A 23,495-nucleotide genomic window follows, 5' to 3' on the forward strand; every position below is an offset into this window, starting at 1 on the left:
AATAGATACATATAGGAAATATACAATGAAAATGGAGTTTATAAGTAAGGAAAATGGAATTATGGCAATTTAATAGTATTTAAAATTTTTTTTTTGTCTTTTAAAAACTTCAAAATCTCATCAGGTTGGTTGTCCATTTGGGGGCTGCCTTTATGTATGCTGACAATAACATTTGACAGAGCCCAGTGTGCTGTTGTTACTTTACAGATTTCATGTGGTGACCAGCTTGGGTAATCTTTTAGGTAACAACGACTGACATACTGTATTACTTTTCCTTTTAGTGATGAAAATGCCAGGAAAGATTTAAAGACATTACCAGCCTTTCCAACCAAAACTCTGCAGGAGCACCCCTCCCTTGCCTACTGGTAAGCCACGCCAAGATTGCCAGTGACCCTGTTACAGTAACCTCCACGGAGAACGGCATGCTCTTCAGGGAACTAAAAGAAATATAAGTGCGGAAAATATCAAACTGCCCATCATACGTGTCAGTCTAATCATAAGTAGACCTTGATCCTTCCAGTGAAAAGGTCTTATGAAATCTCTCTGGAGATCATTGTCCCAAGACTGTAGTCATGTGTGAAGAGTGGCCATGTGCCTTCTCGTTCAAGTGCATGATACATTTGTAGAGTGTGCTTTTAAGTGAATCCTGCTCAGTAGATGTGCAGTCACTGTATAATGCAGGCTTAATGTGGCAGAGTGCAATACAAGTGGTATAAAATACAGATTTCCTTGAACAGAGGCATTCATAATAAACAGAAACAACCTGAATGATCAGGTTTCCTCTACAGCCAGAAGTCATTGTCTATTTTGAGTTGTTTTATTTGCCTGTATTTTAATGAATCCATAGTCCCCATTTCCCATGCAACATTTTTCCTAGAAAAGTACGTTTTCTCCCCTTGAATTACTTACATTCCCTTTAAATATATTTTCCTCGATTTAAGGCTGTGAATCCTGAAGATGGTTTTCCTTTCCACTAAAAAAACTGGTTACAAAATAAATATTCAACATGAATAGCTGTAATATGAAAGTTGGAATATTTCCCAAGTCAATAGTGAGAGTAGGTACTGAGGCTACATTGCATCCTGAGTCTGGAACCTTCTAAATAAATCATTGTTAAGTGATAGTTTCTTAAGGATAAAAAACAAAGACCAATTACTGTTGCTTATTTGTTGTATAGAGATAAAAACGTTTATTCTTCTCAGTTATACTTGAGATATGACTAATGAGCTGCCAGTCTGAAAGGAGGGTAAATAACTGAATGATGTCAAGGGTGACCAGACTTCAGCCTGTTTCTCCTTTCTAGTCAAAAAGTTTTATTCTAAGACAATAATGAAGGGTTTTCTTCTAAAGTATTATGTCCACAAGTAGTGACAGTAGAATATTTTAGATTGAACACTCACTCAGAAGCATTTTTAATTCTTTCTAAATCTTTCTGAACAATTTAAGGAAAATGTCTATAATACCTTACACTTGCTGATCTCTCTAAAAAACCCTTTTAATTTCCCCAGCAAGGCTCTCTCACTAGCATTTAATAACATTATTTTGTATTTATTATATTCCATTCAGTTATGGGAGAGAATATTAGTTTTTTATTTGATGAATTGATATTATGTTTCCTTTTCTAACAACTTAAGTTTTTAAAAATTTACATATTATATAAGTATATTATATAAAATTATATTTAAAAAAATTATATAAAATCGAGACAAGGTAGTTAAATGTCTGAGGTTCAGGAGTCCATATGTCCATATCCTACAAAAACAAAAGTCAACTAGCTTCTATCTCCCAAACAAGTTGGTCTAGGCCTTCTTTCTCAAGTGTTTCAAGTAGGCCACCTGAGAATCTTGAAACTGGATCTGTACCTCATACAGTCATGCATTGCTCTACTTTTCGTTTCCTTGTTTTACAGTGAGGACAGGGTAATTGAGCATTATTTGAAAATCAAAGGTCTGACTCGGGGTCAAGCTGTGGTTCAGTAAGTATCTTTCTTTTTGCTTAGATATAGTCGTAATGTCTTCCGTTTGAGAAAGTCATCTGAAATGATTTCTATTGTGTAGTTTGTGTGCATATAGTAATCACCTGGTTAGAAGTATCTTATTGAATTATAATTTATATTTATAATTTATGATATTATAAATATAATATTTATAATTATATTTTTATAATATATTTATATTTATAATTATTTGAATTATAAAGTGTCTTGGGTCATTCCATACTTTGGTGTCATCAATTCAGATGCCTCCCAGTGTCAGACAGGTAACAACTATGAGAACTCATAGGCCAAGTGTAGGCAATAGGGAGTGGTGGGGACTGTGGTGAACTAGAGAGCTTTTGCCCTGGCTAGAGACAAGACTACTCAGCTTCAGCATTCAGGCATAATGTTACCGGATCATCTGATGTTTTTCAAGAAAAGCTGGAAATTACAATTTTTTAAATCCTAATTTTAAACATTGCAAAGTAATTTTAAGAAGATTTTAGTACAACATGAGCCAAACAACATCTATCAGGAGGCCGTGTTTTGTTACCTGGTTTGTGACTCTGTTTTGGGTGGAGCATGCAGTGTCAGTGTTGGATAATCTGTTTCTTTATGGTACCAATAGCAGACCATAATGATAGATTTCTGCATTTTAGACCTATAGAGTTACCATTATTTATTAAGAACAGTTCACAGGCTACACTGAAGTTTTTAAATTGTAAAAAGTAAATTTATAATTAAAAAATTTTTGAATTGTAAAAACGAATATAGCATTATTGCTATAGTAATTGTACAGTAGAATAACTGTTATGGCCATAGAAGTTTTAACAAAAAATCTGCTGAATATAGCTCAGAGCATGTGAGAAGTGAAATAAGGACTTAGCGATCACTCTTCCCCTGGTCAGTGTATAGATTTCCCCCACATCCCTGCTCTTGCGCTCATCTCCTTTTTATCATAGTGCACCTGCTGTGATCTTCAAGACAGAAATGAGAAGTTAACAGCCTGAAGTTGAATCCCTGACTTGTGCCTGTTTTGTGAACTGGAAAACAAAAAGGAATAACAATTTCCATGAAGGATTTTAGGTTAGGTTAATGAATGTATTACGAACTGTCCTTGTTGAAATGCAGCATCCTCTTACTTCCTTTGATCATTATCATTGTGGCTGCAAATAAGAAATTGTCTAACTTGGTAGTTAAGGCTCTAGACTGTGGAATCCGACTCACTTTGTTGGAATCCTGGCTGTGCAGTGTAATTGCTGCCTGGCCTTGGCACATCTACCTTTTTTTTAAAAAAATAAATTTATTGGGCTTCCCTGGTGGCGCAGTGGCTGAGAGTCCGCCTGCTGATGCAGGGGACACGGGTTCGTGCCCCGGTCCGGGAAGATCCCACATGCCGCAGAGCGGCTGGGCCCGTGAGCCATGGCCGCTGAGCCTGCGCGTCCGGAGCCTGTGCTCCGCAACGGGAGAGGCTACAACAGTGAGAGGCCCGCGTACCGCAAAAAAATAAAATAAAATAAAAATAAATTTATTTATTTTATTTATTTACTTTTGGCTACGTTGGGTCTTCATTGCTGCATGCGGGCTTTCTCTAGTTGCAGCGAGCGGGGGCTACTCTTTGTTGCGGTGTGTGGGCTTCTCATTGCAGTGGCTTCTCTTGTTGTGGAGCACGGGCTCTAGGCGCACGGGCTTCAGTAGTTGTGGCTCACAGGCCCTAGAGCACAGGCTCAGTAGTTGTAGCAACGGGCTTAATTGCTCCGTGGCATGTGGGATCTTCCTGGACCAGGGGTCAAACCCTTGTCCCCTGCATTGGCAGACAGATTCTTAACCACTGCGCCACCAGGGAAGTCCCCCTAACTTTTTATATTCACTAACATGTAGACCTTTTACTTTAAAAAGTTATCACATTATTGATTACAAGGTCCAGAGCCATTGATCTCCAAAATGTTATTAGAGTCCACTTGTATCATACAGGAACCTCAATTCTGTGTGGGCAGAGAGGAAATCTTAACACAATTTAGTCCACTCCATAAAGTCTTAAAGTTATACAATAAATACTTGTTGAATTAAAAATAACAAGAGGTATATCATCACTTTAATTTTTTTGGGGGGGTGCATATTTTTAAAAATCAGGTTTGCATATAATAAAATTCACTGTTTTAAAGCATATATTTCTAAGAGGTTTGACTTAAAAGTTAAGTATAAATTTCTAAAAGTGTACCACCATCAGTGATAAAAACCACCGTGTTTTTATTATAGCATGTTTGCTTAATTTACAGCAAGCAGAAAATAAGCTTTATTTTTTACTTATTATGAGCATGACCCAAAAGTTGATTCTCATGACTTGCATCATTAGGTGCTAGTTTAAAAATACTTGAAGTTTGGGTTTATAATAAAGTACAATATGTTTCTAAGCCATAGAAATTTTAATATGCAGAAAATAACATTTCCTATAGCTTTTTGAAATTGAATTTTTGTTAACAACCTCCCAACATTTGGATAAAGTAAAATATATTACTCCCTGGAGTGGTTTATTCTATTTCTACTTTAGTCAAAGGCAAAGTTATAATGAGGAAAGTAGATACAAATTGTGTTTCTTTAGATCACTTTTCCCAAAAGGACCCTCCAACTAATTTAATAAGAGGTTATAATATATATTCATTTTCCATAGGTATATGAAAATAGTAGAAGCTCTACCGACCTATGGAGTCCATTATTATGCAGTAAAGGTAAATACTTTTATATGACAAACCTTTCATCATTTCTAAAATCACATAAATCAATATGCATATATATGTAAATTATCTCTAGAAATTTCAGCATTTAGAATAGGATTGATTTTCTTAAAAAAATAAAAGCCTGATTGTATCTTGTCATTTTTAGCAAATCATAAAGCACATTATTTTTGCAAAATACTAGCTGCGTTCAGATGTGTTCCCGAAGCCTCTATTAGCCCTGAAGTATTCAGGTCATTCTCTTTTGGCACACCTAATCTTTTAGCTACTTTTGCTGATTTTTCTCTTTTCCAATTGTGCACCTTTCTAATGCTACTAGATGTTCATTTGATAGTGCCTTTGTATGAGAATCATTGAAGAATCATCCAGTATCATTTCAGCAGCTTCACAAAATCCTCAAGTTTTTACAAGATTTGCAGTACCCATTTTCAATTGGTATGTTTTATATTTGTGTAGTACTTTCAGTTGTTTATACACAGGGAGAGATTAACTAAGAAATATTTTGAGATGATAGAGGATAAAGCATATTGTTAAGAAGAGAGTCTTGTTTGAAAGAGGAATAATTTTATACTTGATCAATCTTGAGTGACTTTCAAGTTCTGACAGTGTTTGCAATTCAAAATGGTGGGGAATTGGATAATACCTGTATAATGAGGACACCTTGTACTAAAAATACGTACCAATTCCACTTTAATTTCTACTGATTCTTAATTGGTTTGCATATGAGTATATGTTTAAGCCCAAGTTTTTCTTTCCCTATGTCAGTATATATCCCTTTCTTTGGCAAGACCTAAAAGATAAATTTATGAAAAAAAATGTATTCCTCCCCTCCCCATATGTACCTCGAAGTCATTATTCAAGCATCTCATCTTTGAATCATATAATTCACCCAAAGAATTTTTTAGTATTCCCATGTTCATTTGTTAAGTATATTATAAACATTAGGATTTGGAACCACTTTTCTCATCGTTGTAATTCTTTGGAAACTTCTCTGACCTTTATAGCTGGTTACTAATCAAGAGAACAAAGAGCTTTTTTTCTTTCTCTTCTTTTTTTTTTTTTTCCAGTGGTTAACTGGCTTTGTACTCTGGATTAATTCCTGGTTGAATTACTTACATTTTATTTCTTCTCTCCAACTGTTTAATCCTAACAATAATGCTACTTTCTTTTTGATGGTGTTAATAGTATTGGTGTGCTTTGACTTATAGATCTTATTTGAAGAAGCTCTAAGAAAGCATTTTAATAACAAGTCAGGATTTTAAATAGTGTTTTGCTTTCCAAGACAAAGTTATTTTAACTTGCTGATACTTGTTAAAGGATGAAATTGGTAGATGTTACTTCATCTCTGTAAGCCTTAACAATTAGGTCTTGGTTCTCATGGTTTTCCATCTTCCAGGATAAACAAGGACTTCCTTGGTGGCTTGGAATCAGCTATAAAGGAATTGGCCAGTATGATTTGCAAGATAAGGTGAAACCTCGGAAAGTAAGTGTGAATCATTTCAGACACTTACGAGAACGTTGAGCTGTTCTAGAGCTAGAAACATCACTTTATGGGGCAACAAGCAGTCTTGGGTAAAGAATTTTTGATTAGTGAAGTCCTAGGTTTAGAGAAGACTCAAGTTAAATGTGAAATACTTTTTATAATTCATTCATGCCCCATTTATACAGCAGTTCCACGTCTGATCATTTATCCTAAGGAAGTAAAATTACACACAAAGATTTAACTACAAGGATGTTGATCACAACGTAGTTTACAAGTGCATACAATTAGGTTTCTATTTAAGTTAGTATGAACATGATGATGTCATTTGTTTAATGAATTTTACATATATAAAAATATATACATGCATCCACACACATATGCACACACATACATATGTACATTGGATGGATAAACAAATGGGTAAATTGTAAAGACGTTAAGTCAGAATTTTTGGTGCTAGTTACCTCTCAGTGATACAGTTATAAGTAACCTTCTTTCTACTACTGCTGCTAGTTTTGCTTATCTTTGTTTCACAATTTTCCACATTTAACATGTCTACTTTTTTGTAGAGGAAAGTAAGTTACATGCTATTTATTAAAGGGTCACACTATCAGGTTTGGATTTTCCAGAGCTAATAAGTTACGTTCTTGGCAATTTGATTATGAAGTTGTTCCTCTTGACCAAGCACAAGTGTACAATACTTTTTTGCCTATATAAGAAGTGATGAGTTCGTGTAGATATCCATCCTGCTGCTCTGGCCTACTCAGTATTATAATGACATAAAGGCTTACCCGTGCTGTTAGGTTTTGCCGCGCTCCGTGTCCTCTGCTGCCAGCCCTGGGAATCACAGCTGTGAAACAATGACCTATAATAACAGACCGTGGTTAGGCTGCCTGCTCTATCACACCCCGACATCACCGCCTTAAATAGCTCTTATCACTTCCATCTGTCTCTTGCTTTAATTTGTACTAGAAAAACAGCCATATTTTTCATAAAGTCAGGCCCTGGTCATAATACCACAAGCTTTTCATCTTCTAAGTGTCCTTTTAGCTTCAATCAGTACTTACAATCTTCCTTTGAGTTTAGAGAATAAGTTACCCTTTTCTTCCCATTTTATGGTTGTGAAACTGGCACAGAAAACATGAAAGGGTGTTGCCCAGGACAAACCACAGCCCCCGTTGAATGCCCATCCAGCTCTCCTGGATCAGACTAGCTGGGCACTGTGGCTTCTTATTGAGAATTATGAGTAAAAATAGGAAGGCATTATTTTTAACAAAAGATCCATCTGTGTGAGGCATGGTAAGTAAGCATTTGTGTAATCATACAATTAGAACTTGATCTGTATAATTTTGGCCCAGTGACCCAGATCAGTTGAAGTAAGGAATACTTGATTTCCAGGAGGAATACGAGTAATTTTGGTTATATTTGAAAACTTGTTTCTAAGACCAAATTTCTAATAATGTTAGAAATGATATGGGCCTACAGTTTTTCTTTACAGTCATATATTTTAGTGTTTTTACCAAAAGTTTTAAATAGTCATTGTAAAAGAAACCAACAACAACAAAAAAAAGCACACACTACAGAAACATCAATTGGGGCAGGAAGTTCTTCAGCAGCCCCCATCCCTCCCCTGTGATAATCACTGTCAAGAGAATGATACTGGTTGGTTTGTTTGTTTATGAATTTTATTTTGTTTTATTTTTTTTTAATTGAAGTAGAGTTGATTTACAATATTGTGTTATTTCTCCTGTACAGCAAAGTGATTCAGTTATACGTATACATAAATTCTTTTTCATATCCTTGTCCGTTACGGTTTAGCACAGGATATTGAATATAGTTCCCCATGCTATACAGTAAGATCTTGTTGTCTATCCGTTCTATATATAATAGTTTGCATCTACTAACTCCAAACTCCCACTCCATCCCTCCCCCCGTCCCCCGCCGTTGGCAACCACAAGTCTGTTCTCTATGTCTGTGAGTCTGTTTCTTTTTTGTAGATAGGTTCGTTTGTGTCATATTTTAGATGCCACATATAAGTGATATCATATGGTATTTGTCTTTCTGACTTACTTCACTTAGTATGATAATCTCTAGTTGCATCCATGTTGCTACAAATGGCATTATTTCATTCTTCTTTATGGCTGAGTAGCATTCCATTGTATGTATGTATCACATCTTCTTTATCCATTCATCAGTCATGGACATTTAGGTTGTTTCCATGTCTTGGCTGTTGTGAATAGTGGTGCTGTGAACCTGGAGGTGCGTGTATCACTTTGCTGTGTAGTTTTGTCTGGATATACGCCCAGGAGTGGGATTGCTGGATCATATGATAATTGTATTTTTAGTTTTCTGAGGAACCTCCATACTGTTTTTCATAGTGGCTGTTGATACTGCTTCATTTAGACTTTGTCAGCATGTATACTAAGTTTTTACAGAGAGAAAGAAATCTTACTATTCCATACTATGTCATATTTCTCCAAATCACTTCTAAAACAGATGTCTTTTTACTCTTTTTAAAGCTGACTAGGATTCCATGGTGCTGAAATACGTAATTTATTTAACCAGTCCTCTCTTGATGGACGTTTGGGTTGTTTCCATTGTGGGAAGAGTGGGTTGGAGGATAATGAATTTCAGCTAAGGCAAATAACTAGCCCCTATTATCTATTTTGTGAGATCATGTTTTCTTAAGGTAGACCTCATCCATGTTAACATTTTTTTTTTGGCAATTTATTTTTTCCCTGAATTTTACTTTAAGAAATAACATTTCTTTGGTTTTTCTCAATCTTGCATGTAAAATATAACTTAAATCGACTCACAAGTAATTTCTTAGCTGTTGTGGCTTGAGAAAATTGAGATTCTCACAGACTCCAAATGCATCTACTAAAAACAACCAGGCTTTCTTCCAAAATAATGGTGAATCAGAATCTACACAGTAAATATTGCTGTTAATTTCCTCTCAGTTGCTCATGACTCACAGGCCTTTCTTTACATTCACAGTTTCATAGAAATTGGTAAATATTGTTTGACACTGATCATAATCAGGTTTGCTTGTTCATTTCAGAGTCTGTAGACAATGATCAGAAGCCACTTCCTTTTTTCAGTGTGCAAGAGTTTTCCTATTTCATTTTCAAGACATGTCATTCAGGTGGAAAAGGACCATAAACAGGCCATCTGGCGTCATCACTGTCTTGCTTTCTCTTTCTTGGTTATTTTAGCAGGTGTCCACTTTGTACCACTGCTTGCTTTCTCCTTGCTGCTTCTGTTAAACCTGACAATGGGTTTTGCTTCCGTATCTTTATTTTTTCCTGTCTAGACAACTTAAGAGTTTCATTGGCAGGAGGACTTTCTAACGTCCCTGTCTTGGCTTAGTTGCACAAATAAGGGAATGCCTAACTTAAAGGGACGTGAGCACTGACATGTAGAAGGAGGCTTACGCTTCAGCTGTCTGCATGGACCTATGTTCCAGCAAGTTACCAATGGCCGGGCAGGAATGAAGGTCCTATTGCCAAATTGGAATGAAACAAAGGCTGGAATGGGAGGTTGCGTAGATGCTCAGCCTCTTGAATCACATGCCTGCTGCATTATAATTACATGGCTTAAAAACAGGCCAGGAGGAGGAAGAATTACCCATGATAAGATGGCGAAAGTCCGTTTTGAAAAAGGGTTGGTCCGAGGTCCCCAGGCTGAGGCTTCTGTCCTTTCCACATAATGTCTCTCAGTTATAGGGTCTGAATATTGGGGACTGTGTTTGTGTTACCTCCCAAAACACCCAGCACAGGCTCTTCATGTGTCCTGTCTATAAAGCTGTTGCCAGTCAGGGGCTTCGATTTGTTTGCAATCCACGTAGTATGATGCAACAGGGCAAGGGTTTGGGAAGCAATCCAAAGACTGTCTCTGATGTCATTTGCTGTGTGACCTTGGACATGTTGCTTAACCTCTCTTTAACTTTAGTTTCCTCCTCTGTACAATGGTAATACCACCAACTACTAGGGTGGTTGTAAGAATTAATGCGATTATATTTAGTGTCGTGCCGGATGCACAGTCATAACTCCATAACTGGTAATTACTCATTTGTAGTGAGGGAGAGAGACGATAAAGAAGGGTATGAGAAATATTCTTGGATCACTGGTTAAGGAAGGACCCAACATTGCTACAAACCCAGAGCCCTAGTGTCCCACATAAGAGTCCACACTCACAGTTACTATTTTCAGAGACTGGTAAGCATTCTGCCCCTCCCAATTCATTAACCACAATGCCCTAAGGTATGATGCAAATTAAGAGAAATTTTTTAACTTCTGAGTTACAATCCACAAAAATTACGGTATTAAAAAATCAGGTCATAAGCAGTTTTTCTTTTAAATCCTTCCTTTGTGCATGAAATGTGTCATTGCAAACTCTCAGGGAAGGTGAAACATCCCAGAACTCAACTTCAAATCGTAGGATGTTCAACCTTAAAAACGATGAAGCTTTATTTAAAAAAGAAAAATTCAAACACGTGCCTTCTAGGTTTTTATTGTTCATTCGGTATTTCAAGGAAAAATGTCTGTTCTTCACAAAGAAGTAGACAATGGGTCTGTGGCTGAGTAAAGTATTAATATATGTCATGACTGATTTGTACCCCTCTAGCAAGTTATTTCCCTGGGGAAATCCAGAACCTGTCAGAGGTGGGAGGAAAAAAAATGACATGCTAGTCAAGGTGTTACAGGTAGACCATAGTAGGATAAAATGATTTTCAAGATTAGTATCTTTGGCATTATAAGACTAATAAAGTCTTGTGATACATGTCATTACCCCAGGGCATTTCAGGGTGGGGAAAAGGTCTTTAGCCATCAGTTAACTGAGTTTTTTAAATTAATTGGAATTCCCAATTGCCTAGAGCAGAATTAAGTAACCAGCCCAAAAGTCTTCCTGTTTCCTTTAAACTCAGTGGCTTGCTTATTTCTCTAAGCACGGCCATCTTGATCATTTCTAAACCCACCTGGCTTCCTCCAACACTACCCCATCACCATGGACCTCCATTAGGATGCTGCTTCTAAAGCTGCTTAAATTCTAGGTGAGGTTAACTATAGGAGAGACAAGAGGATGTGTGCCATCCAGTTGTATTATACTTTCTACATCAATACAAAATGAAGTATGATGTGCAGGGAGAAAAACAATTACAGAATGTCACCCGGAGACCAGTCCATCCGGTCTATACTTTGTAAAGTATATAATTAAGCTCCCGCCACACCAGGAATCAATTTGATCGTTAAAACCTTCTACAGAGTCAGTGGGAGGAGAACTCCAACCCTATAGTGTGGATTTGAAATAAGAACCAGTCTGGCACTCCACTTACTGGTTGGCTGACCTGGAGCTGTCACTCAACCTTCTGGGTCTTTATTTTCTCAACTATCAAAATCAAAGAATTCTGTCTACCTACCTCACAGGTCATTATGTACACCCAATGAGTTAGTGAATTCTTTCACTGACTATATATTTTTCTTTTCTTGTTTTAAATTTATTTTTTTTGAAGTATAGTTGATTTACAATGTTGTGTTATTTTCATGTTTACAGCAAAGTGATTCAGTTACACACATGTGTATATATATATTTTTTCAGAATCTTTTCAAAATATTGAGTACAGTTCTCTGTGCTATCCAGTAGGTCCTTGTTGGTTATCTATTTTATATATAGTAGTGTGTATATGTTAATCCCAAACTCCTAATTTACCCCTCCCCCTGCCTCTTTTCCATAGATATAGAAAACAAGCTTATGGTTAATTATTTTTCCCTCACACCATACTCTAATTTATAGAAAGTTTACTGGGCAGCATAGGCATTTGTCTTTTCCTCCTATAGTTAATCACTATTGGAATTTGAAGCAGCTCTTCTAAAACAGGGTACTCTCAGAGAATTGGATGGGCATTGGTAAGTCTCCATTTCCATCTCACGACCGGTAGGCGGATGGAAAGAAGCCAAGGCAAGCAGCCTTATTCATAAAATCACCAAGTTTAGGGACTCCCGTGGTGGTCCAGTGGTTAAGAATCTGCCTTCCAATGCAGGGGACGCAGGTTCAATTCCTCGTCGGGGAACTAAGATCCCACATGCCTCGGGGCAACTAAGCCCACACGCCACAACTAGAGAGCCCGTTCGCCGCAACAAAAGATCCCACGTGCCGAAACGAAAGATCCCGCGTGCCGCAACTAAGACCCGACAGAGCCAAATAAATAAATAAATAAAATATTTTTTAAAAAAAGCTTTAAAGAAAAAAATCACCAAGTCTAACTAAAAAGGAGGCTGGGCAGTGTATACTCTAGGTGGGTGTTCATGGACAAAGCCATCACTCAAGGTGTTTTTTTAGAAGGAAAAATAGATCCTGAGGGTGATAAGTAGTTCCTGTCACTCTGTGTTTGTTTCCTTGGAAGTCTTCCAGGGGGATGGTAAATAAACAAGTGAGCAGAGAATGAAGACATAAGTATACATTTTGAATAGTCTCTGATGGAAACAAATGAGACGGAGGGACAAAAATGGGATGGGTAGGGATGTTGCAGGCCTCTCTGAGAAAGGTGACATTTAAACTGAGACCTGAAGTGTGAGAAGGAGCCAGGCTTAAAACAAAGAATGGGTTGGCACGTTCATGTCAGAGAACAGTGTATGCTGATGGGAGGGAGGTGGGCGCGTTCTAGAAACTGAGAGACCCCTACAGCTAGAGCTTAAAGAGTGAGTGTGTCCCCTGTAGAAACTGAAGGTGTTGGTTGAAAAAGAGGAAAGGGCTGCTGGACAGGCAAAACCATTCGATTTCATTATTTCATCTGCTACTCTGTGTTTCTAGGCATTTACCAAATGGCTGAATTGTTGGCACATGCAGAAAAATGAAAGGTAGCTCTCTAATAGGATTGACCAGTCCAAATGCAGAGAAAGCCAGTTAGTACATAAAGCATGGTGAAAATTTTTTCTATCACGGGGCATAAACAGTAAAGTTTTCTTCATTCTGTACTTATAACCAAAGATGGGTTTGGTTTTAATTCATTCATCCTTCAGGAGCAAATCTCTAACAAAGTGCAATGTACTCTGATATTTTTCCAAAAAAAAAATAATGAGCCCATTCTGTCTGGAAGGGCCCTATAGTACCTTATATATATTTTTTAAGATTTATTAATTATTTATTTAACTTATCTTTGGCTGCGTTGGGTCTTAGTTGCCGCATGCAGGGTCTTCGTTGAGGCGTGCGGGATCTTTCGTTGTGGCACATGGGCTTCTCTATAGTTGTGGCGTGCAGATTTTCTCTTCTCTAGTTGTGGCGCCCAGGCTCCAGAGCACGTGGGCTCTGTAGTTTGCGGCACACGGGCTCTAGCTGAGGCGCGCCAGCGCAGTAGTTGTGGCCCGTGGGCTTAGTTGCCCCGCGGCATGTGGGATCTTAGTTCCCCGACCAGGGATCGAACCCGAGTCCCCTGCATTGGAAGGTGGTTAACCACTGGACCACTGGGGAAGTCCCCTACTTTATATTCTTTATCTCGTTTAAGGAAAAAGCCCAGTCCCAGTCGTCAAGGACCTGACAACCCATCTGGAAAGACAAAATCATGTTCAAAAATTAGAGATTTTTATTGAAAATATTTAATAAGCAGACTAGGTACCAACCTGTGAGGAGGGATGCCAGCTGTAAACATCCAGAAGAGCCATGCAGGTGTCTCTGAGCGACAGGTCAGCCCTGGTTATACCAGATACGTGCAGTGAGCGCTCTATTGCAAGTACTAACAGAAGTCATTAGATCAGCTCTCAGAGGTTAGAGATTTGGCCACAGAGGGAATTTATATGAGGTGGCATCCTCTTAGATGGTCAGATTTTTATATCATGCATTTTCTGATACCCAGGACTTCTTTGTCTAAATAAACGTTTCCAAAAATACTCAGAATGTTTCACTCCTTGTGTTTAAGACCTGATGTTTTATGTGTGAAGGGTTATCACATCACATCTGAAAAAGTAATTTTCTCTACCTGAGTGTGTACCATTTGGTGTGTTCCCGGGCATTGAGAGCATGGCCTCTTGTAGTCTGATCAGTTGTTCAAAGTCCTCCTGGGAGGGAACATTTGCATTTAGAAAACAATCCAGGGCTTCCCTGGTGGCGCAGTGGTTGAGAGTCCGCCTGCCGATGCAGGGGACACGGGTTCGTGCCCTGGTCCGGGAGGATCCCGGAGCGGCTGGGCCCGTGAGCCGTGGCCGCTGAGCCTGTGCGTCCGGAGCCTGTGCTCCGCAGCGGGAGAGGCCGCAGCAGTGAGAGGCCCGCGTACCGCAAAAAAAAAAAAAAAAAAAAAGAAAACAATCCAGACATCTATTTGTTCCTAAAGACATACCTAGTTGAGATAAAGAGAAATCCAAAATTCATTATTTTATAGCAAAAATTTTATCTTCTTCATCAACACACTTTACCCACCAAAGCATAGTTATGTCACCAGAAATTATCGTCTGAGTCAGGTGTTCTCATTCTCTGCGCTATTTATGTTTTGGGCCAGATCATTTTGTCCTGAGCATGGTCTCATATTCAGCAGCGTCCCTGGCCTCTAACCACAAGATGCTAGTAGCAGCCTCCCCTCCAGTGTGATAAACGAGAAATGTCTCCAGACATGGCCAGATGTTCTGGGAGTTGTGGGTGAGGGTGGGAAGTGAAGAGAAATCATCATTGCTGGAGAACCACTAGTCTCAGTAAAATATGAGAGACTGAGTTCTTTTCTGCAAATGGCTGCCATAATTGCTGCCGTTTTCTTCCTATGAGGTTGAACTGGGAATTACTCTTTTTTTCTTTCTTTTTTGGTTAACATAACAAATCTCTGTAGAATACTCCTCCCAAGTAAGAAAGGCAGGATAGTGTGCTCTGGTAACTGGGGAATTTGGAGCCATGGTTGTGCTTGGGTGTGAATCCCAGATCTGCCCCTATTTAACTTTGGGACCTTGGCCAATTAAACCTCTCTGAGCCTCAGTTTTCTCTTCTGTGAAATGGGGCTAAATGTAGTACCTCCCCATAAGGTTGTTGGGAAGACTCATTCTCAGTCACATAAATATTTGGTCGAAATGGATAGCTGGATAGAAGGTAGGTCAATTTGGCTTTCTCAAAGCTCATCATCCTGCAAAATTCTCATTTTCTGGTACTCCAGGAGGCCAAACAGATCTGCTAGCTGGCTTGTGGGTACTAACAGTACACTCATCAAGTGTAACTTTTTTTAAATGAAAAAAGAATAAATCAATAATACAGTGATCTTGTTTTGCATCACGTTACAGCAGGGGAATCACCCCATGTGAGTCATTATTTGATATACAGTCATACACCACGCTGCTACTATTCCAAATTTAGTCATTTCCAAGTGAATTCGCAGTTAAATGATTAACCTGTATTATAAGTTCTATTACAAAAAAAACCAAGCCTCTGATGATGTCTTTCCTATCATTGCCTAGTGTTAAACATTTGGGTGCTGTCTACTTTCAATCCATCAAGATTCAAAGAGACAGTGCATCCTTTCTGCCCAAGACTTTTCCTTGTCTTTCGCTACCCCAAAGGTCCCCCTTGCTGGTAGTGGGTCACACTCCTCAGCATTTTTGTACATGCTAGGGCATGTCTCTTCTGGGTGCTCCAGTCAGGAGGGAGCTTGCTAGCTTGCTGCCGTTGCGTCTCCCTGTGGACGTGCCTTTGACACATTCCCTTGCCCCTCCTCTATGATCTCTGTGATACAGGAACAGTGAACAGATTCCCTACCTAGAGGGTGTATCAGGAAGCCACCAATGAAATCAACAGAGATACAGCCGTTTTTACAGAGGCTGAAGCTCATAGAATTGGAAATCTGAGGGACACAGAAGTGTCAACAGAATAACTTGACTATTTCTCATCAGTGGAAAGACAGATATGGGATCCAGACAGCAGTTTCTAGTTCTCTTTCTGCTGTTAAGTGGCTCTCCTCCATCTTCAGAAGAGATGATAAAATAAGGGAATTGGACTGAGGGTCCTTCCTAACAGATGCAGCTAGCTTTATCGCTTACTAAATGTTGATTCTCTGAGCCAGGCACTGTGCTAAGTGCTTCATAAACATAATCTCACTAAACCCTTCCAGCAGCCCTCTGAGGCAGGCATTGTTGGTCCCATTTTACAGATGAGGAAACTGAGACTCAAGAAAGTTAAGCAACTTGCCAAATAAAGCGCATGTGGTGAAATCAGCATGTAAACCAAGCAATCTGATGTGGTCCAATCGGTTCAGGTAAGCATCACAAGGAAGGGGACCTGGCTGTTATTTGCCAACAAGAACAGGACCTCACGCATAGAAGGTGGACAAGAAATATTTGTTAATTGAAGAGGAATGTGTAAAGGACTCCAAGAGCTACTTAAGTGTGTGACTCCCGGTTTCCTAAAAGTCCCTCTGCTTTTCCTTACAGTCTTTTTTCCTAAAGTTTGACAATGGCCTCAGATGTTTAGGAACCAGTGTGACTGTAGCATAGGAAGGGGAAAGAGGTGATTTCTTCCAGTTCTTTAAGGCTGTAATAGTGGGTGGCTATCAGTAACTAAATATTGAGGTTTATTTAGTTTTCCACAAAATGGCTTAAATATTCAACCCATGCATCTCATTAAATAAAGTGTAATAACGTGTGGCAAATTATTCTAAAACCGTCAACTTCCTTTACACCTAAGGATAAAGACTATGGCATTTTACACACGTTCACTTTTAATATAAGATTTGATGCAGCTTTGGTTTTCTGTGTCAGTTATTAAATTTTTGACACTTTCTTTTTTTAAGACAAGGTGATCTGTGACCTAAGGAAACATTCTCTTCCTGTTGTAGTTTTTTGATTATCTCTTTGTTACTATCGTTGTTCACATTGCTCCTCTTTGACTTTTTTGTTTTATCTTTGTTTATTTATTTTGTAATCTCAAAGTAATCCATGCTATTATTTCATCTCTTGCTATCTACTTCCTTCTTTTGATGCTAAAGGGCACAACTAATCATTCTAGATGAGAGTAGAGTAGAAAGAAGTCCTTAAGACCTAATTAATGGTTTTATCGTCGCCATGCGAGTATTTCCTTTCATTACTAACACCATGAATTCTAAACACAACACAATTTCAAACTCATCCCTCCTAGTGAGTGCTACATAAACAACAATAAATACTAATTAATGAATGTCATTATGCTTTTTAATGATCACTTTAGAAAACAGTCCAGTTTCATGCTCGTAACTCTGTGTTGCAAAGCAAATAAAAGTCCTCTTCTCCTACCCCCCACCCCCAAATCTCCAAGAGTGGGAATTTTGTCTTGGGCAAATTTTTGTTTTTCTGTTTTAATATGAAAATTACAAATTTTGTTTATACATACACATTCATATAATATAATATATATAATAGTCTTGTTCTATCCTGTAAGACATCGTACCCTATAATAGTCCTACTCTGTATGAGCACCAGTGTTCTCCAAACAGTGGAGAATGTGAAGCATACTTTGCTCCCTTCTACCTTCCTTTGAATTTTGTTCTTTTTTCTTAAATGGTTTCTTGTAACCATTCTTCATCTTTCAGGTGATTTAGAGTATTCCTTATACGTCAGGCCATTTCTCTCTCTTTCTTTTCTTTTCTTTTTTTGGCTCTGCTGCATGGCTTAGCTTGCAGGGATCTTAGTTCCCCGACCAGGGATTGAACCCCGGGCCAACGGCAGTGAAAGCGCTGAATGCTAACCACTAGACCGCCAGGGAATTCCCTATCAGGCCATTTCTGTAATACAGAGGCCCCAACAAGTCAGGTCAGCCTGGTGGCTATTTCTTTGGCATTTTCCTATTATCCTTCCATTGGTCCAAAGTCTTGAGTGATTTTGACCAGAGGGGGGCCTTTTATTTACCCTTTAAGGAAAACACTTAAGGACAAAAAGGACAGGAATGAAGATCGGGCAGCTGCCTGCTATGTGCCAGGTGCTGTCCTAGGCGTGTTGCATGAGCAATGGAATCCACTTTAACCTCGGCTCCATTGCCATTTTCAGAGCCTTAACCTGCTCTCTGAGATGGAGAACTCCAAGGTAATTTAAAAGCACAATAGAAGAATGATTTCAGAAATTTCAAAAGAAAAACTAGCTTATTTTCAGCTGCCAGCTAGATCAAGAGCAACTGCAATTAGAAGTGTTTTCCTAGCAACTTCAAACATTGATAAGAATCACAGAGGTAATACATGCATAAAATAGAGGCCTCCCAAATGGTTAGGGAGTGGAAATCTCACTCTTGTGTGAAACAGACCAACCTTTGGTCATTTTATACAAACTTCTATTATTTTAATTTTTAGAAATTAAAAAAGTACAGGAATACCAAGAATGTGACTATACCTGCATAACCACTTAAATTGACGATTACTAATATTTTGTTATATTTACTTCATCTTTTTTTTTTTTGGCGGTACGCGGGCCTCTCACTGTTGTGGCCTCTCCCGTTGCGGAGCACAGGCTCCGGACGCGCAGGCTCAGTGGCCATGGCTCACGGGCCCAGCCGCTCCGCGGCATGTGGGATCTTCCCGGACCGGGGCACGAACCCGTGTCCCCTGCGTCGGCAGGCGGACTCTCAACCACTGCGCCACCAGGGAAGCCCTCAACTTGTTTTTATTAATAAAGTAAATCAAACATGACTGGTAACATTGAAGTTTTCTGTGCCACTTACGCCTCATACATTCTACCGTCCCCAACCGCTATCACGAAGGAAGCTTGTGCCATTCCTCTTCACTTTTATACTCTTACAGGCACATATATGAAATTACATTTTGCAAAAGTTTTCCAGGGATCGAACCTGGGCAATAGCAGTGAAAGCACCAAGTCCTAACCCACTGGATCTCCAGGGAATTCCCTGCAAAAACTTAAGATTTCAGGTGGGGAAATGGCTTTGCCTTTCAGACTTAAAAATGCAGTCTCATTCCCATAACTTCGTTTGCAAACCAGTTGCCATCTAATTATTTCACTCTTTAAATTAGCTGAAACCCTTCACCTTTTAAGTAGGGTTTTTGCTTGCAGGGGGACCGTCTGCTGTCCGTCTGCTGGCAAAAGCGCTAGTATTTCACGTTTGTAAGTGATAAGAGGGAGAGGTGGCGGCTTTCAGAGATCAGGTTTCAAGTCTGGCCCTGGTTTTATGTGTGTGGGAATGGACGCAAAGGAAAACACAGCTGAGCTGTATTGTGGCTCTTCCTGTCAAACCTGTTCGTGTCCAGGGTGAGTTAAGCGGGGGAGCAATGTCTCCCTCACCCAGCCTCTAGTGAAGTTTATGCCTGGATTCAAAGCAGCTTACTTCCCAGGAAACAACCATCTGAATCTACCCCGTACAGGATTTGAAAAATGTGTCTCTGTCCTGGGAAAATCTGCTAGAGAGAACTTGGCTGTCCTCTTCCTGATCAAAGAAGGAGTGGAACTGGGGTGATGTCACTCGGTGGAGTTACTGATGTCAGTAGGGTGTCAGCCGTGGGAGGTTCGGTTTGTGAAACTGAGTTACACCTAAGTGTCTTAGGAAACTCCATTCAGAACTCACCGGAGCTGCCCCACCAGGACGGGGCGGGGAGGGAGAGAGCACCTCGGACTTTTCCTTCCCATTTCTGTCCCACTTTTGGAACCTTGGGATTAAAAGAAATGAAAGCCTCAAACCTATGGACATTTTAGAAAATCGGTATGTAGCTTTAAACTCTCACAAATCCTTCTTTCTACCTGGGTGATGGTTGTAGTTACAGACACTACGTGTTCAGACCATGAAGGGCTGTGTTCTTAGTGGGTGCTGGTTTATTTTACTCCGTTTGGGACTGGGGGTCCAGTTTGAAAACGTCTGTCTTCCAGCTATATGTGCACAGGAACCTTTAGCTCGTGCTGTTGCTCTTCGTGAGGTTTACATGTTGGTGAAAAGTCTTGGTTCCCGGACCCCAGGAAATGGTTTTGCTGATCATGCATTGCAGAGAAGTTACTATCTTGATGATTAAAATGCTTTTTGAAGATTGTCTGGACATAATTTTAAAATCCAGCCGAAGTCTAATAATGGAATGAAATCGCTGTGCTAGTATTTCTCTCATCATCAAGACTGGGATGGAGAAAAGAAATTCAACTATGACGTCAAAGTTAAAAGGACAAGCAGGGGCTCAGGTTAACGTGAGGGGTTGGGAATGAACCCAGAAAGTGCAGCAGGGCACACTCAGTTCTGTGAATGAGCTGCTTTTCACAAGTTATTTATTAGATTTCAGATGCCCACTGCCAGTAAGTAAGATCTCTTTCTCCCAACCAACTGGCAGATAACACCCAGTGTAGCATTAGAATGTCAGCAGTAGAAATGGGTTCTATTTACAAAAGCTGGAGGCTCTAGCTCAGAAACCAAGAGGTCAGTGTCAGTGTTCAGTGCCACCCTACCCTGCCTCCAATTCCAAATGCTCGCTTTCTGTCCCATTTAGAGGAACTCTTGTAGGCGGGAAACTGGTATCTTGGAGACTCACCCCTGCTTGGGGTTCCATTTTACTTTCACTTCGCATTCTTTTGAATTTAATCTGTGGTCTTATTGAGACAACCCTTTGAATTTCTTTCCATTTAAATATGAAGTCAACGTCTTTGAACAGAAGGCATATGGGCTTACTGGAATCGACGATTTCCTTACCCTTTTATTTAGTTGAGTCAGAGGAAAAATAGTATGCATGTTCCCCACAGTTGCTTGGTTTTATTGTTCAGGAAAGATTGAGGAGGTGAAGATTACCATCAGAAAAAGATTTCAGGTTATAGTTGGTTTGTAAAAAGACTGCATTACATATTCGTGCCTAATCTTAGTGCTTAGTTCTTAATCTTAATTCTAGTCTTAATCCTTGATTTTTTCATTATTAAGCTGATTTCTAGATTTAGTAAAAGTTAACCTTAATCAAAGCTGTGTGGCTTTTCTGTTTTCTTCATTTCTTAGTTATTCCAGTGGAAACAGCTGGAGAACTTATATTTCCGTGAGAAAAAGTTTGCTGTTGAAGTTCACGATCCACGGAGGTGAGGATCACAGACTGTTTCCTATATGAGCCTGGTGACCATCCAGATATGCTGCTCTCAAATTCACGTGCGCGTGTTGTCATTTCTCTTGGGCATATATGTACGATTGTAATCGCTTGATCAAATGGTAACTCTTTAACCTTTTGAGGAACTGCCAGACTGTTTTCCAAAGAGGCTACACACCCTTTTACATTCCCACCAGCCATGTGCGTGGTTTCATTTTCTCCGCATTCTCCCTAACACTTGTTATTTTTAGGTGTGTGTGTGTGTGTGTGTGTGAGAATAGCCATCCCGGTGGTGTGCAGTGATAAGCTCATACTGCTTTGAATTTGCACGCTGAGCATCTTTTCACGGGCTCATTGGCCGCTTGTACATCTACTTTAGAGAAATGTCTATTCGGATCCTTTGCTCATTTTCAAGTTTGGTGTTCTTGGTCACTTAAATAAAAAGTTGCTAAATTATCTACGTGAGTTGAAGTCAGGATGTAGGCTCTCCAAGTTCTTCAGAGGAATTCCTTATCAGCCCTCAGCGGTTGCTTTTCAGATAAGTTTATGGATATTTGGAGGTCTGAGGGATGGAGGAAACGGCTGTGACAAAAAGATGACCCAAAGAGATAAGGCAAATTCCTACAAAGCACATTGGTGCCCTTCTCCTACCCCCACCCCTACTCAGTGTCTGCTTCCCCCCTCTGCCCCATCTTTCTCTCTCTTGCTCTCTCCTGACTCTGACCCTCTCTCCTCTTTTTATCTGGTGCATAAGCAGTACTGTGGACCAGTTTTGGACATGCATCATATTATTATGTTCATCCTCTGACAGTGCCAGAGCCAGACAATTCTACCTAGACCTGAGATGCTCTCTTACCTTAAGGAAGGTGCTGATCCCGCAGATCCTGGTTGCTTTGTCTTTAAAATATTATCACGTTTATTCCCGCCTTCTTGTGATGGTCGCACATCCTATGGTCTTTAACTAAACGTTTTTATTACAGCCTCTAATGTGGCTAATTCTCATCTGCTGCTTTTTTTAAATATTTAATTTCTGTTATTTCCAATATCATGCTTCTATACAGAATGCAGAATGTGTGTATTTATGCACGTGACCATACTAGACTTAGGTTCTTCTAAAATATCATACAGTTGGTATATTAGTAATCATTTTCCTTTTTAAATTAATTTATTTTTTAATTTTATGTTGGAGCATAGTTGATTAACAATGTTGTATGAGTTTCAGGTGTACAGCAGAGTGATTCAGTTATACGTATACATGTATCTGTTCTTTTTCAAATTCTCTTCCCATTTTCTCATCTGCTTTTGAGTGTGTGAATGTGTTGTTTAATATGCTGCTTTGACAGAGAGCTATTACCCAGGTGGGGTTGGTTTTCTCATAAAAGGAGAAAATCAGAAGCTTGGCCCCTGAGAGCAAAAGAGTTTTGGCAGAGCCCAAACAATTAAGGGGAAGCTTTGTTACATTACCCACTGGGTACATTTTATGTTATGCTGGGCCCGAGACAGATTGTTTGAGTGCTTTCCTTACTCTTTCAGAATTTCAGTATCCAGAAGGACCTTTGGGCAAAGTGGCCTCTTTGTGCAAACGTGGTATGCGAACTCTTCTCTCATCAAGTCCATCTGGGTAATGGCGATTAGTCAGCATCAGTTTTACTTGGACCGGAAGCAAAGCAAAGTAAGTAACTAGAAGCATTTCTATAAGGACAGAGTCCTGTCCCTCATTGGCTTTGTGTTCTCAAGATAAGCTTTCTCAGAAAAGATGCAAGCACGTGGGTTTTTGTTCCTTGAGTTTTGTTTTTTTAAGCTTTACTACCAATTGTTTTAATTTTTCTTACATTTAAGGAAGCGGGCAACGTATAACCTGATCTGAAAACTGTAAGATTTGCCAACTTTGTGGCATGCATGTATGTGTGTACACTCAGGATGTTTTAATGTTAATGATTGAACTATACCATGAGAAAGAATCATGCCTAGTTACTAAAACATTTTAACTGCAAAACTGAAATCTTATATTTTTGTTCTGAAAAATATCACTTTTGTATATAAAAATTTTATATTGTCCTCCGTGTTGACATTTTTATTCCATAGTAACTGAATTGCTTTATTAATTTGAAATAGGTTTAACTGAATGAATTCCATTTCAATGTTATATTAGGCAAAAATTCCTTCAGCCAGGAGTTTAGACGATATTGCAATGGATTTGACTGAGACGGGAACACCAAGGGTCTCCAAAATGGTGACACTAGAGGCAAAAAGTCAGTTCATCATGGCAAGCAACGGCAGTTTAATCTCCTCAGGTAATATTTTTGGATTAGAGAGCGTGCAAGC

At 39.2% G+C, this 23,495-nt stretch overlaps 1 protein-coding gene across 6 annotated transcripts in view; it reads left to right on the top strand.

The window, feature by feature from the left end:
• FRMD4B (FERM domain containing 4B) overlaps positions 1 to 23,495 on the top strand; it is a 336,491-nt gene that overhangs the window by 289,936 nt on the left and 23,060 nt on the right. For all 6 annotated transcript variants that reach the window (XM_030867699.3, XM_060308019.2, XM_060308018.2 and 3 more), the window contains 7 exons: positions 282 to 365; positions 1,910 to 1,975; positions 4,647 to 4,704; positions 6,107 to 6,193; positions 21,089 to 21,165; positions 22,704 to 22,842; positions 23,323 to 23,464. In XM_030867699.3, coding sequence (XP_030723559.1) covers positions 282 to 365; positions 1,910 to 1,975; positions 4,647 to 4,704; positions 6,107 to 6,193; positions 21,089 to 21,165; positions 22,704 to 22,842; positions 23,323 to 23,464 — 653 coding nt within the window. The remainder of the gene's footprint in view (positions 1 to 281; positions 366 to 1,909; positions 1,976 to 4,646; positions 4,705 to 6,106; positions 6,194 to 21,088; positions 21,166 to 22,703; positions 22,843 to 23,322; positions 23,465 to 23,495) is intronic.

The sequence above is a fragment of the Globicephala melas genome, chromosome 11, assembly GCF_963455315.2.
Source record: "Globicephala melas chromosome 11, mGloMel1.2, whole genome shotgun sequence".
NCBI classification, from domain to species: Eukaryota; Metazoa; Chordata; class Mammalia; order Artiodactyla; family Delphinidae; genus Globicephala; species Globicephala melas.